General features: G+C 52.1%; 4 protein-coding genes across 4 annotated transcripts; 3 read left to right on the top strand and 1 right to left on the bottom strand.

The window, feature by feature from the left end:
- Positions 1-1443: 1443 nt before the first annotated feature.
- On the bottom strand, positions 1444-4857 carry N7482_007764 (DEAD/DEAH box helicase; the record flags this gene model as incomplete). Its single annotated transcript, XM_056689888.1, has 11 exons — positions 1444-1548; positions 1612-1762; positions 1816-1960; positions 2177-2255; positions 2389-2912; positions 2968-3150; positions 3369-3526; positions 3575-3676; positions 3740-4362; positions 4435-4690; positions 4745-4857. 11 exons carry the CDS (start codon positions 4855-4857, stop codon positions 1444-1446), a joined length of 2439 nt encoding a protein of 812 aa, XP_056542317.1.
- A 1918-nt stretch (positions 4858-6775) lies between these two features.
- Positions 6776-8340, top strand: pgxB (uncharacterized protein; the record flags this gene model as incomplete). Its single annotated transcript, XM_056689887.1, has 5 exons — positions 6776-7114; positions 7179-7346; positions 7406-7579; positions 7637-7882; positions 7960-8340. 5 exons carry the CDS (start codon positions 6776-6778, stop codon positions 8338-8340), a joined length of 1308 nt encoding a protein of 435 aa, XP_056542316.1.
- A 1245-nt stretch (positions 8341-9585) lies between these two features.
- On the top strand, positions 9586-11327 carry N7482_007762 (uncharacterized protein; the record flags this gene model as incomplete). The annotated part of the gene is made up of 4 exons (XM_056689886.1): positions 9586-9816; positions 9902-10396; positions 10453-11129; positions 11204-11327. The coding sequence occupies 4 exons, from the start codon at positions 9586-9588 to the stop codon at positions 11325-11327; spliced, it is 1527 nt and encodes a 508-aa protein (XP_056542315.1).
- A 1356-nt stretch (positions 11328-12683) lies between these two features.
- On the top strand, positions 12684-14198 carry N7482_007761 (inorganic phosphate transporter; the record flags this gene model as incomplete). The annotated part of the gene is made up of 1 exon (XM_056689885.1): positions 12684-14198. One exon carries the CDS (start codon positions 12684-12686, stop codon positions 14196-14198), a length of 1515 nt encoding a protein of 504 aa, XP_056542314.1.
- Between the last annotated feature and the right edge of the window lie 25 nt (positions 14199-14223).

The following is a 14223-nucleotide window of genomic DNA, read 5'->3' as shown; positions in this document are numbered from 1 at the left end:
AAAACTCTTTTCTCTACCCTGCCTAGAGAAGTAAAATTGCAGTGTAAATAAAGGTATACGAAGCAGTTCATTGGGCAGTAAATCTGCATGTAAGATCGCCACTAGCTAAGGAACACACCAAGACCGTTCTCTCTACCCTTCCTGGAGAAGTAAAATTGCTGTGTAAGTAGACGCAGCAGGGCAGTGGGCAGTGAATCTGCATGTGAGATTCCCGCTAGCCGCTAAGAAACAGACCAAAATTGTTCTCTCAACGGAGCAACCACTCTAGAGAACTAAGATTGCAGTGTAGTTGTGGGCAATCGCTCCCAAAGAAGTCTGAAAAAAACTGTTCTCTCTAACCCCGCAGAAGAGTGCAGTGAAAATTGAGGCTCGGCTGACTGAGGGGCAACTTGAGGCTGTATGCAAGACCGCCACTAAATCACTCAAGATCGGCCCAGACCTGCTTTCTCTATCCCTCTAGAGAGCTGAAATTGCAGTGGAGGCGCCAACGTTAAACCCTCTTCTAGAGCTAAAATTGCAGTGAAAAAAGTGAGGCGTGGGGGGGCTGCGTAGATTTACCTTAGCATCTCCCCCCCCCCCCAAACCCGGAACGGACTGCCAGCTGTTACTTAGGATCAGCCCAACCTTTTCTCTCTATCCTTTTCACCCCTCTGGAGAGCTATAATTGCAGTGCACCTTGCGGCTCCCACAGGATCCTTGAGGACCCACGTGCACCAACAGGCAATCACGATGACTCTCCCAGCAAAAAGGAGTCCACTCCACCCTCTTGCTCTAGCGTAGGCTCTATTTCAATCTAGCTACTATTCACACAAGGTGAAAAATGACGTTCATTTTCCCCCTTGTCGGTGACCGTGGTGGTTCTTTCAGAGTCGGTTCCTTAGTCTATGCCATACAGTAGCCTCCCATCTCAAAGACCTAAATCACAAAGTAATATCTACACGCATGTCCCGTATAGTCATTTGTAAAGTGACATTCACAGCGTTGAAACCATCATCGGCTCCATCTATGTTAACGAACCATGACAACCGGGAAAATTTCTTCCATTCTGAAGGATGGCAGGACCAAGCGGGGCTATAGATGTCGGTCGCGTAGAATGTTCCTTAGATGATCACTTTCTTTCAAGAAATCATGGTCCATATCCCGTGCAATACGTAATGCCATTTGTGTACCGAATCCTCTGGTTACAGTGCAGCAAATCATGACTCTCTAATTTTCTCTTGCTATAGCTAACCTGGTTTGTCTCCTTGAAGATTTTTGATCCACTACATCTTGTGGATTGAAGAAGCTCTTTCTCTCGACACGGCAAAGTATTTTGAGTCACAAAAAGATGACAGATATGTCGGAGACAACTAAGGAGTGATGAACATGAAAAATCTCCCATTGCTTGTTATACATATATTTCAACCCATAGCCTGGTGTATTTAAGGCCCGATCGTATATGAATCAAGCGTCAGTTGCGGAGGAGGATTCCTCTGGAACTGATAGGAGTTCTTTCCTGAAGTCCATTTTGCTGATCTTGAGCTTATGCGATTGCTGCGCGCACATGTCCTAAAGAAGAAGAATAAGCCCTACGGAGAGAGACGAGCAAGCCACATGAAACTAAAAACCTACCTCTTCAATGCTATTCTTGACACGGTAGCGAATAACCAGGACCTGTTGCTCCTGACCGAGACGAATAGCCCGCGAAATGGCCTGATCCTCCACGCTCGGGTTCCATTGGGGCTCAACAATGAAGACGCGATTCACCGATTGAAGGCTCAGGCTTCTGGAAGTCAGTTTGCGTTGAAAAGGGATTTCGACTTCTGTTGCTCTTACCCAAAAGCGCCCGTGCCAGTTGTCATAATCAAGACAGGCACCTGCAAGCTATTGTTGAAAGAGTCAAGAATTTCTTGGCGCTGTGCTGGTTTCGTTCTGCCATCAATACGTTCAAATCGTATTCTGGCTTCGGTCAAGTGTCTTGCTATCAGGTCAAGCGTTCGCGTCCAGCATGAGAATACAATACTATGCTATCGTTAGCTGCTGTTGGCGAGGATCGCTTGCCACCCGCCGGCAATACCTTTTAGTCTGCTCGAGGTTCCTTTGTACATCGCTCACAAGCGCTCGCATCTTCGAAGACTGTCCAGTCAATCTGGAGGAGCTGTCCACCTCCATTTGCCTTGATCCAGGCAAAACACACCCATTGAGCTGGGGCCCTCGAAGGGATTCACATAGAGGACAATGTAATTCTCCGGTCGGATTAGTCGATTGATTACGTCCTTGGACACATTCATCACAGAGGATATGTTTGCAGTTTTCGGCATATTTACGCCATCTGTGGCGTGGCACAATCGGCAACTTCTGCCTGCAAACCAGGCAACGCTCATGGCTATCTCGAGTAATCGAACGGACAGGATCTACTTCGTCGTCCAGTAGATCCCTTGGGAGCCATGAGAGCTCGCGCTGGTACGTTCCATGGTTGCAGAAGCTTCTCAATTGTAGGAAGACTTGGAACATTCCAAACGCACTCTGCTGGCTGTATTCTCCGGCTTGCTGCAGGATGAACCGTTGTATGGTCGAATATGTGCGATCATACTGAACACGCTCCTCAGGTGAAAATTGCACAATCCGGGTTTCCTGCTTCTTGCCGGGAATTTCGACCCGATCTATGGTCCTTCGAAGGCAAATTGCGTTTAGAAGAGTGGTAAGCCGTTGAATTGCTCTGTGCTTGGTCCCCTTCTCCTCGAATGGTCTTCCTATCCAGTGACGAAAGGTTCTTGGCTCATGAAAGGGTCGAATTTTCAGAAAGGCCAGCAGGGATGCCAGGTCAGCTAAACTATTCTGGATGGGTGTTCCTGACAGACACCAGCGTGTTTTAGCTAAGAGGTTGAACACGGCTTTGTGGAATGTAGTTTCACGGCGACGAATGATATGTGCTGTATCGTATTGGCCTCTTATTCTTGCAATTGATAGCGGTAGGAGCCTACTTACCTTCGTCTAGAACCACTCTGTACCATACAAAGTCGTGTAGAGGGCTTTGCCCTTTGCCAAGTAATTTGTTGTCATGCTCCTTTGCTAGTGTGTTATAGGTGGTGATTACAATGTCATAGTGATCGATATCAGCGAGTAAATTCTTCCGTGTTCGACCATGGTATACCATCACTTTGAGGCTACCTTTTAAGTGACTAGTCAGCTGTCAGCCTGACCGGTGGATCTTGCTAGAATTCGAGAGGCTCCTGACTTATCAATCTCCCTCACCCAGATGTTAATCAACACTATGGCCAGTTAGCCTATGCCAATGTTATGCAGAGAAGTGACTGTACATTGCTGCGGAACAATCAACAGGGTCGCCCGACAGGGTTTACCGTCTAGAGAAGTCATTGGAAGCGTACTACTATGTGCCGCCCATTGACGAGCATCTTTTGTTGTCTTTTCGACCAAAACCAGAGTTGTTAATGACTTGCCCATTCCCATCTCATCAGCCAGGATTCCTCCGCCACTTTCATCTGGCTTTTCTCGCTGCTGGTCATGAGTGATAAGATGAGAGAACCTGTTTTAGGTCAGCTTATATCCTTAAAGAGAACTGGTCAGTCCCTACACCTGCTCTGCGTCGATCGTTTTTGGCTGCCACAGGCAATATTCGGAAGTAATTTCTCCCGTCTCTCGCTGTGTCATAAAGTCTAATGCCTCCTCCTGATGTCTGTTTGATCGGAATATCTTAGATGTATTGTCTCCAAGGGCGCATAAATCTAGCGCAACTCACGGATACAAGGACCCAGTCAGATTCCCAGTTTCTTTGAGCCGATTCAGCTTGTCGGGCCGCTGCAGAGATTGAAAAACAGCCGCAATTGTCTCCTCAAAGTCTTCGTCGCACTCGAAGGATACGTCGGCCTCCCCTTCATCCTCAGCTGCATCTGTCTCTTCCTCGACATCCGAGTCCTCGATCTCATCAAATCGAAGGACGTGCGGATTGTCATACCGGATTCCCGGTCGACACATGTCTGGATGCTGTAGAAAAAGGTTTCCTTTCGAAAGCTGCCTGCCGCACTGATTTCGTAGGGTCTCCAGCCCATAGACATGAACGTCCACGCGGATCGCTGCCTCGGCAGACGTTTTGGCCTTACCTAGCGCGTCCAAGATGGGATTGAGAGTGGTCCACGCTTCAAGTTCGAAGTGCGGCAATCCTATGAGTGGCTTAAGCGTTTTTTTCATTCTCTCCGACAGATAGCCAAGTTCTGTCGCGTCTGGGAACGTGAGGAAGAGTTCTCCATCACTCGATGGCCTAATCTGGAAGACTTGACGTGAAAGTTTACTTTCTTGAAGCGCCACGATCTTCCGAAGTAAGTGCTCTCCCTTGCCGACCAATTTAACCTTTTCGTGCACCAGCTATTCCCAGGTCAGCGCCTGTTTTTGTAACTCTCATCTGCGGAAAGAAGTTTGCCACAATGCACAACCGACCATTCCAAAGCAGATCTGTTCCTCAACGACACCAGTCTCAAGGCCGGTCATCGAGCCTTCTTGAGTGGGACATGCGTTGCCTGGTTCCTCTGATGACGAAGTCACCACCGATGGCCACAACTGTATGTCATCTGGCCTCAGCCGCTCAGGTTGAAGATCGATGCCTATGTGCTGTACATCGAATTCGGGTTCGAAAAACAAGTCGTGCGAGAACATATCCAATTCTAACTCCACATCAGACAGAATATCCGCAGACCTGACTTCCATTAGCATCCGGCGAAGGCAACCAAATATGTCTGCACGGATTTACCCGGCATCTGGCATGGCGAGCCTTCGTCGCGCACGAGGTTCACCATCATACCCCAAATTTCCGTTGGAGCTTCCTCCATCATGGATGGGAGTCAAGTGGCGTTTGAGCGACATCGGTGTTCAATCGATCGCTCTGGACTGCGGGCGCTGCGATGTTCTCAGATGGAGACCGCTTTAGGCCTGGGAGGCTCGAGCGAGCCACAGCCACGCTTTAAGGATGCCCCGTCTCTTTCCCATTGGCTGAGCAGTAAGATGGCTTACTGTAGAAGAGCAATTCGTAACCTCTTAGGCACTAGAATTGCAGTGCTGGCTCCACTGATGAGGGTGCGGTCGGTGCGGTGACAGATTGACGGCGGTAGTTGATTGGGCGCAGAAACAGCCCAGCCCATCGGGCGTGGAAGAAAAAGTCGAACCCTCTTAGGCACTAAAATTGCAGTGTCACCGCAACCTGCCTGTCGTCGATACTTGATTGGATGCAGAAACGGCCCAACGCCGCTCAAAATGCAGTAAGGCTCTGCTCACCGGGGTGTCTAGTGCCTAGGTCTCCTTCAATAAGTAACCTTACACCCCCAAGTGGACACTTAAATTGCAGTGCAAATGCCTAGAGTTCACCCGAGTCTAGTGCCTAGATCCCTTCAATAAGTAAACTTACAACCCCCAGTGGAGACTAAAATTGCAGTGCAATATGCAGGCCTAGGTAATCCGCCTGGGCTAGCCGAGCTGAGACAGTATGGGCTATGAACCCTTTCGGACGAATAGGCAACAAGGCGAAATCAAGAGGAACCAATCTTCGCATGACAAGGCTGATTGATCGAAAAATGAGTGAGGCAGGTCGATATATCCCATGGATAGCTACAGTACCCTACCAGTAGATACCATAATACTAAGGACCTATCGATAATCACCGATCGAACTACTAAACGATCATTAAGCATCTATAATCAGTCACCAAGGAATCCTATACTACTAAACTAGAACCCTAAGCATAAGCCTGTACTAATGTTTACTCAGTAAGTCTAAGCCTAATCGCCCTCACAAGAGGGGCGGCAGCCCAGATAGGAAAGCCCACCAGCGGACATTATTCTGTATAAATTTGTGCATATACCACTCACTGATGGGAAGTTGCCGCGGGGCAGAGTAATCAAAGACAGAGGGGAACAAATGGCTTAATTTCCCAATTTCTCCCTGGCTATTTATCTCCATATCGCCCATCTGAATAAGTCTACGGAAGGAATCTGACGGTCAACTATGTAGGTGAACGAGACTTTGACGCATATTCCCACCGAGGAAAAGGAAGGGGTACAGGAGGAGAAGAAACAGACCAGAACGCACTACCGGCGTGAGGCCTGCCCACATCCAGAAATGGAAGGCACGATCACGGGATCTCCCTTCCAAATTTTCCAATGAGTACGAACCGATTCAATAGATGGGATGACGAAATACATTAAGTGTCAAGGTTAATCAAGGTGGTCAACCGTTGATGATCAAACCTTACAGTCTCGCCTTCTCATCTCTGCCGAAACCCCATGATTGGTGGAACAACCTCTGCACAAATCACCACTCCCAAGACGGGGGAATCTCGCCCGGCCACAAAACGGCCGCGCTGCCGAAATCCTAAGCCGAGTTTTAAGTGTTTTGAATGTTGACCCTTTCCGCATCCCCGCGATCTCGTGCTTGGCAGAATGCGGAGAAATCCGCCCACCCCGACCAGCGCTGCGCGATACGATGGGCGCAATGCTGCGACATGTCCCCTGTTGATCGTTTCCCAACGACGCTCGTTCCATCTGGGTCAGTGTGCATTGTTACAGGCGGAGAAATTTGTTTTTCCCCCGTGTGCCAATATAGCCCCAGATCGTCATCAGTTAGAGAAAGGCAGTACAAAGGGGGTGCGTCGGCAACAGCAGTTATGGGCAGAGTGGCTCAGAAACTTCAGTGACTGAGATTGTTGTCTGCCGGTATTCGACAGGTCTTTACACGGCGTGACTTCTGTTTGTTCCAATTGCATTGGTATCATTTCTTTGAATCACTCACGATGAGATTTCTCGCCCTTGGCGTATTGGTCGTCAGCGTAGTCAGCGCCATCTCGACAGGTCGCATTCCCCAAGGTGCCCATATTATCCCAGTAGACGACCAGGCTTCCCTGAGTCGCATTGGAGCCCACCGTCAAAAGTACCCCGACCGCCGGACGGTGACGATTCGGGCATCAAAGAACGACAAGGACGATGTTGCCGCGGACTTCCTCTGGGGCATCCAGCAGGCCAACCATGGCGGACGTTTGCTGTTGCAAAAGGGTAAGACCTATGTGATTGGCAAGAAGCTAAACCTGAGCTTTTTGGACAATATTGAAGTTCAGCTGGAGGGAGAGCTCAAGGTAGGTAACACCTGTGTTCTGCCCCTGTGCTCTGCCGACGATATCCAGTGGCTGACTCCAATAGTTTACCGACGATATCGAGTACTGGCAAGCGAACAACTTCTACTACGCATTCCAAGACTCCATCACCTTCTGGGTCTGGGGTGGCAAGGATATCAAAATCTTCGGCCACGGTACCTTGAACGGTAATGGCCAGGCATGGTACAATGGGTTTGCGGGGCAAGAGATTCTGGTACGAACACGACATAAGAACAATTCTGCTTCCTCGGGATGCGGCTAATAGTCATGTAGGACCCGGACAACACCTACTATCGGCCCATTCTGTTTTTGACCGACAACGCGACCCGAGTGAGTGTCGAAGGCATCACGCAGCTGAACTCGCCATGCTGGACGAATTTCTTCGTGCGCACCAACGACGTCTCTTTTGACAATGTGTTCATCAATGCCTACTCGACCAATGCCTCGGTATGACCTCCTTATGGAAGACATAGATCGATCGCATCTGACCAAGTTCCCCCACAGGCCCTGCCCAAGAATACCGACGGATTCGACTCGCTCAACGTGAATGGTCTCCGAGTCACCAACACTCGCGTTGACATTGGCGACGATTGCTTCTCGCCCAAGCCCAACACCAGCAACATCTTCGTGCAGAACCTGTGGTGCAACAACACACATGGTGTGAGCATGGGCAGCATCGGCCAATACTCCGGCGTGCAGGACATCATCGAGCACGCATACATCGAGAACGTGACCCTGCTGAACGGTCAGGTAAGCACCAAACCCGCCCTTAAAATTGAATCTCCATGCCTTTCTCGCAAGGTCCCCGCTAACCCGCACATATCTAGAACGGCGCACGACTCAAGGCCTGGGCCGGTCAAGACGTTGGCTACGGGCGCATCAACAACATTACATACCGCAACATCCACATCGAGAACACGGACAAGCCCGTCGTGCTCGACCAGTGCTACTTTAACGTGAATGCGACCGAGTGCGCGGCGTACCCGTCCGCGGTCAACGTCACCAACATTGTGTTCGACAACATCTATGGCACCTCATCCGGCAAGAATGGCAAGGAAGTCGTGGATCTGACATGCTCGCCCAACGCGGTGTGCTCGGGCATCCATTTGTCGCGGATTAATATAACCAGTCCCGCAGGCAGTCCGCCAGTGATCATCTGCGATGGGATTCAGGGGGATATTGGGGTGAACTGCACGAGTTCGACGTAAGTTCGAATAGGGGGGACCGCGTGGCAGGGGGCTGCATTATACTGGGATAGGAGGTGCATTAGAAGATACAAATTCTCACAGCAGGGATGTCCAGAGGGAAAAAAGGGGGAGCAGGGGTCATTGAGATCCTGTCGCTAACTAGAAACAATGTTTGTCTTTGTCATTACATATCGTGGATAGGGCAGCGCAATCTATACTTCGTCCTCCATACTCCGCAGTGGAAACGAAACCATGTGAGCATCCCCACAGCACGAAGGCTCGCGACATGGCAGGGTAAAACGAAGCGAGAGCCCCTGGATGGCCAGAGATAAATTAGGTGAGCGCGATAAAGCGAGGTAATCAAGATCCACTTACCGGATGCAGCGACGCGGCGCTAGCCAGCGTCCTCTCTATACAGCCGGCCCAACGGATTTTTGATCACCTCAGCTAGTTCCGGCGAAAGACACATGCGTCCCATATAAGCACCCGTGCCGTGAAGTCTTCCGGTGAGGACACTATCCGCCACCGAATATGAAGGACGGAGTTCCCCTCGAGGGGGGAAATCAAGTGTGCAGCTGCAATCCTTGGCTGGTGCAGAGCTAGAGACGCCACCAACCGCGCCCAGCCGCCAAGCGGGAACAAGCATTATGCGCCGTGGCGAGGGAAGAAGGGAGGAAGTATACTCAACAACTCGCTTGAGCGCTGGAAATTGCCGTCAGATCGCGGGGTCTGGGGTATAGCCATCATGGATCAGATCGCCATCTCTTCTCTCCATGGTGATTGGTCTTTTTCCTCCCAACACCCGCTATCCCCACGATCCCCACACACAGCCTGGCAGAATTCATACCCGGGCAATCGCGAACCAGCCAATGAGAGCGCCGCCCCAGCCATTCTGGACTGAGATCTCCCTTGGCGCCCCTTTCGTTTGGTGCACCGCGTTCTAGTCGAGGGGCGGAAGACGTGTCTCCTATCCCTTTTGCCCCCCACCCCCGGACAAATCCTAAGCAATCCCTCACTGAAGCAGTGCGATCGCCCGAAAACCCTGGATGTATGGCGGGGCTCTCGAAGGAGCAAAGTACTCAACACGGCATCCTAGCGCAAACTCACGTCTGGGGTCCCTAGGGTATATAAAGGCAGAGACCGAGACCGAAAACCCCCCTTCCTCTTTTGACTGTGCGCTGGCCGTGGACCTGCTTGTATTATATTTGCTGTTCCTTCCGGATATCTCATCAATCCTCTCCTTGCTTGTCTCTGTCCGTGGTCACCATGGAGAAGATGGCTAGCGACCCCCACCATGTGGAGGCGACACACGAGGATCACAGCATCAGCCCCGGCGCCGTGGAGGCCGGTAAACAGGAGTCCTTCTTCATGGAGGACCGAGTCGCCCATCTCTCGGAGGAACACCGCCAGTATCTCCTCGCCCGCCATGGCACGCTGAACCTAGATCCAATCCCCGATCTGAACGATGCGGATCCGTATAATTGGCCGAAGTGGAGGGTAAACCGCACCACTCCTGCCCTTCGCATGAGCGAAGCATTCACCCATACAAGACTCTGAAAGCTAATCATTGATTCTGCAACAGAAAACCGTCAACCTGACGCTCGTCGTCTTCCACGCCATGATCGGGCTCTTCACCGCTGCCTCGATCCAGTCCGCCTTTGTTGACATCGCCGAGGATCTGCACGTGAGCATCCAGCGCACCAGCTACCTGGTCTCGCTCTTCATCGCCATCCTCGGTGGCGCGCCGCTATTCTGGCGCCCACTGAGCAACCGCTTCGGCCGCCGACCCATCTTCCTGATCTCGCTGATCGGCGCACTGATCGGGAACGTGGGTTGTGGCGTGAGCCATTCGTACGGGACGATGGGGCTGTGCCGTGCGATAACAGCCTTCTTCATCAGTCCCGCTGCGGCGCTGGGCAGCGCCGTTGTCGCGGAGACCTTCTTCAAGAAGGACCGCGCGCGGTGCATGGGGTACTGGACGCTGATGGTCACCATTGGCGTGCCGATCGCGCCGTTCCTTTTCGGCTTTATGGTGATGCGTACCGGTTACCGCTGGATCTACTGGGTCTTGGCCATCGTGCGTATACCGATCTCCCACTCCGCGGATATGATAGACTAACAGGTCCCACCTAGACTAACGGCGTACAATTCGTGCTCTATCTCTTCTTTGGTTCAGAGTCACTGTACCTGCGCAAAGAAGGCGCTCCGGCGCAAGTCACCAGCATCAAAGACAGCACCTTTAAATTCCGCCGCATCGACCCCGCCCCCCTCCGCGCCTGGGACTTTATCCAACCGCTCAGCTACGTCCTCAAGCCATGCGTGTTCATCCCCGCCTGCGCCTATGCAATGATTTTCCTCTGGGGCAGCATCGTGCTCACGATCTTGATCCCGCAAGTATACCCAGAGAAATATGGCTTCAACTCCCAGCAGATTGGGCTGCAGTTCCTGGGCATCATCATCGGGTCTGTGATCGGCGAGCAAATCGGCGGGCTGATCAGTGACCGGTGGATGGCGTTGCGGCAGAAGAAGACCGGCACTCCGCCCGCGGCCGAGTACCGGCTATGGCTGAGTTATATCGGGCACGCATTGACCATTTGCGGTGTCGTGGTATTCGCGGTGGAGCTGGGAAATTCTGGAAGTAAGTGGACTGTGACGCCTATTGTCGGCGCGGCGATTGCAGCGGCTGGCAATCAGATTGTTACGACGATTAATATCACCTATTCGGTGGACTGCTACCGCGCGGATGCGGCGAGTGTGGGTGTCTTTATTACTTTCGTGCGGCAGACGTGGGGATTCATTGGACCTTTCTGGTAAGAAATTATTCTCCCTTCTCCCTTTTCTATACCTTCACTTTGCTTGGCAACCATACTCACAGTCGGAACAGGTTCCCCCAGATGTTCGAGGAAGTCGGCTGGGTTGGCGGCGCGGGCATCGCCGTCGCGCTCATGGTGGCTGTCAGCGTCATCCCGACTATTGCTCTACAGTGGCGCGGAGCCCGCTGGCATTAAGCTGGATTCTTGTGTGAACGTGGGACTGTGATTTAGTTGCTATTTGATCAAGTTCAGATTGTACATGACGATCTCGATAGGAGAGAAAACTAGCTAATATAGCCATCAACAGATGGATGGATTTTTAATTCAAAGTTCTATGGACGGCGATGAAAGCTTTTAGTGATAGTCACTGCCATCCAGAAGGTACATATTGACTGCTTGCTCGAGATTTAGCTGGAATTCAAAGTAGGTTCAGCATGGAACATTCGAGATAGGTGCGCTATGCGAGATTGTCAATACGAGGTTTAAACCAACGGACATAGGTATAAGAGAAATGTTATCTTCATCGGTCATATATATATGTCTCTCCTTGAAGCCTCTTGGGTACTATTTTGGAACCTACTTTTCTTATGGACATTCAGGTCTGAGAAAGTCCATCAGGCATAGTATTGAGCGGGGGTGATAATACTGAGACTAGCAATATAGATCACGTACCGCGTGATCTATATCGGGCCCTACCCTGTCACATCAGTAGCCACTGAACGGGGAAAAACAACCCCTGGTGCTTTAGTCGGGTATGCTTCGGTCGGCTCTATTGAGATAGACAATATTAGTCGGGATGCTGGTCTACGTTCAGATTGCTCTATATCCCGGACTAGAGAGGATCAAGATAATAGGACCTTCCACAATGTTCGGAAAGAGGTGAGACTCCTACTTCCTTTTTCATTATTTTCCCTCGGCGCTTAGTCACTTTGGGTGCTTCCAGATTTTAGGATCAGACGCGTGAGAACGAGGCATAACCGTGGGTTTCCAGAACTCGCTAGCCTAGCCTGTGATATCCTGCCAAGGTTGGCAGTGCTTTCCGCCGAGCGGATCCAGACTTCCAAGCCTTGGCGTTGGAGCACCTCAACCAACAATATGCCCAGCGTCGCATCCAATGACAGCTCAAGTGGCAGAAACGTGCCTGTTCATCTGCGCTGTTTGGTCTAAGCTAGCTACTTCCCGAGGAAGTTAATTCACCGGCGCTGAGCTCAGTCCGCCCTTGGCATCTACTTTCGCCGGACTTGGCGACGACTTAACTCTACTCTCAGCAGAAACAGTGATGCCATGGAATTCATTTCGTCCACTAATCGTGGAAGCTCAGAGCAGGGCGATGAAGACAGCTTTCTCATAGGCTGAGCCTGTCTGACGTTCGGGGGGGGTTGAGGGAACCGCGCCAAGTCCCGCCGAGTCATTCATCTGGAATCTGTTTGGCTCGTGAAATGCAAAGGCTATATTAAATATGCAGGCAGGTCGTCCAGCTTTGAACTCCCCAGCTCAGCTAGCTCTTCATCATTATTTCTCTTCCCACGGAGCGCAAGACAATCGCCCACCATGCCGCCAGCAGCTACCGCCAAGTACGACTGGATCCTCGCCCTCACCACCATCGCGTTTGTCTTCAGCGCCTTCGGAAACGGAGCCAACGATGTCGCCAACTCCTACGCGACGTCGATCGCGGCCCGGACTCTGAATATGGCCACGGCCGGTGTCCTGGCCGCCATCACCGAGTTCATTGGCGCCGTCGCGCTGGGCTCCCGCGTCACAGACACGATCAAGAACGGCATTATAAGCATTGACCGATTCGAAGGCAAACCAGGTGCTCTGATGCTGGCCATGGGCTGCGCAGAGGTCGGCAGCGCAACGTGGCTGATGTTTGCCACCAGTGTGGGATTCCCCGTCTCGACGACCCAGACCATTGTCGGCGCCCTGATCGGTGTCGGCTTCGCAAGTGAGGCGTCCATCACCTGGGCTTGGAAGAAGGGGAGTGTCTCGCAGGTCGCGGCGTCGTGGGGCATTGCGCCTCTGATCGCAGCGGGCTTTTCTGCCCTCATCTTCGGCACGCTCAAGTACGCCGTGCTGGAGCGACGCGATCCCTTCAAATGGGCCATGCGCCTGATTCCTCTCTATCTCGCCATGACCGGTGCCATCCTGGCTCTGTTCATTGTCGTCGAGGCCCCCACGGCACCTTCGCTGGAGGAGTTTGGTGCCGGCAAGGCCGTCGGGATTATTCTGGGGGTATTCTTCGGTTGCCTACTCATTGCCTACGTCTTCTTCGTGCCCTATTTCCATCGGCGACTCATCAAGCAAGACACCCGCGTCAAGTTCTACCACCTCCCTCTGGGCCCGCTTCTCCTGCGGGACAATCCGCCTCTATATTATCCGAGCAAAGGCGACTCCGTCGTGATCAACTATTACGAAGATGCATACGGTGAAGTTCTGGCCGGCCAGAAAACCTCACACAAGCAGAAGACAGCCGCAAACGCAAATGCAGACTCCATCACGCCATCACCTGAGATCCCGGCCCACGCGCCGCCCTCGCGACCGGACGAGGATGAAGAGAAGAAACTCGACTCCCAGCAGTCCACTCCGCAGATCAAGCCGCGCAAGAAGCACTTGGAACCAAAGGAGCGGTTCATTGACCCCGTTCGTGACTTGTCCTGGACGAACCCCCAGAAATACTGGGGATATACCAAGTGGCTGCTACTGCAGGGTGTGACGCGGGATGTCATCACCCATGACTCGCCTGCGCTACGTGCCATCCACGCCCGTGCCCAGCGGTATGACGACCGCGTCGAGCACCTGTGGACATACTGCCAGGTTGTCTCGGCCATGATGATGTCCATCGCGCACGGTTCCAACGATGTTGCCAACGCCGTTGGACCCTGGGCCGCCGTATACAGCACGTACAATGCCGGTGTGGTCGAGACGAAAGCACCCACCCCCGTCTGGTTCCTTGTGGTTGCGGGGGTTGCTGCTTGGGCTCGGGTTCTGGTTCTATGGGTATCATATCGTGCGGGCGCTCGGAAACAAGATCACGCAGATGTCGCCGACGCGTGGGTTCAGTGTTGAGATGGGGGCGGCCATCACCGTGCTG

Source organism: Penicillium canariense (genome assembly GCF_028826845.1).
Source record: "Penicillium canariense strain IBT 26290 chromosome Unknown utg000004l_segment0_segment0, whole genome shotgun sequence".
Lineage (NCBI taxonomy): Eukaryota > Fungi > Ascomycota > Eurotiomycetes > Eurotiales > Aspergillaceae > Penicillium > Penicillium canariense.
Note: the sequence above shows the minus strand (reverse complement) of the source record. Positions and strands in the feature narration are given on the sequence as shown.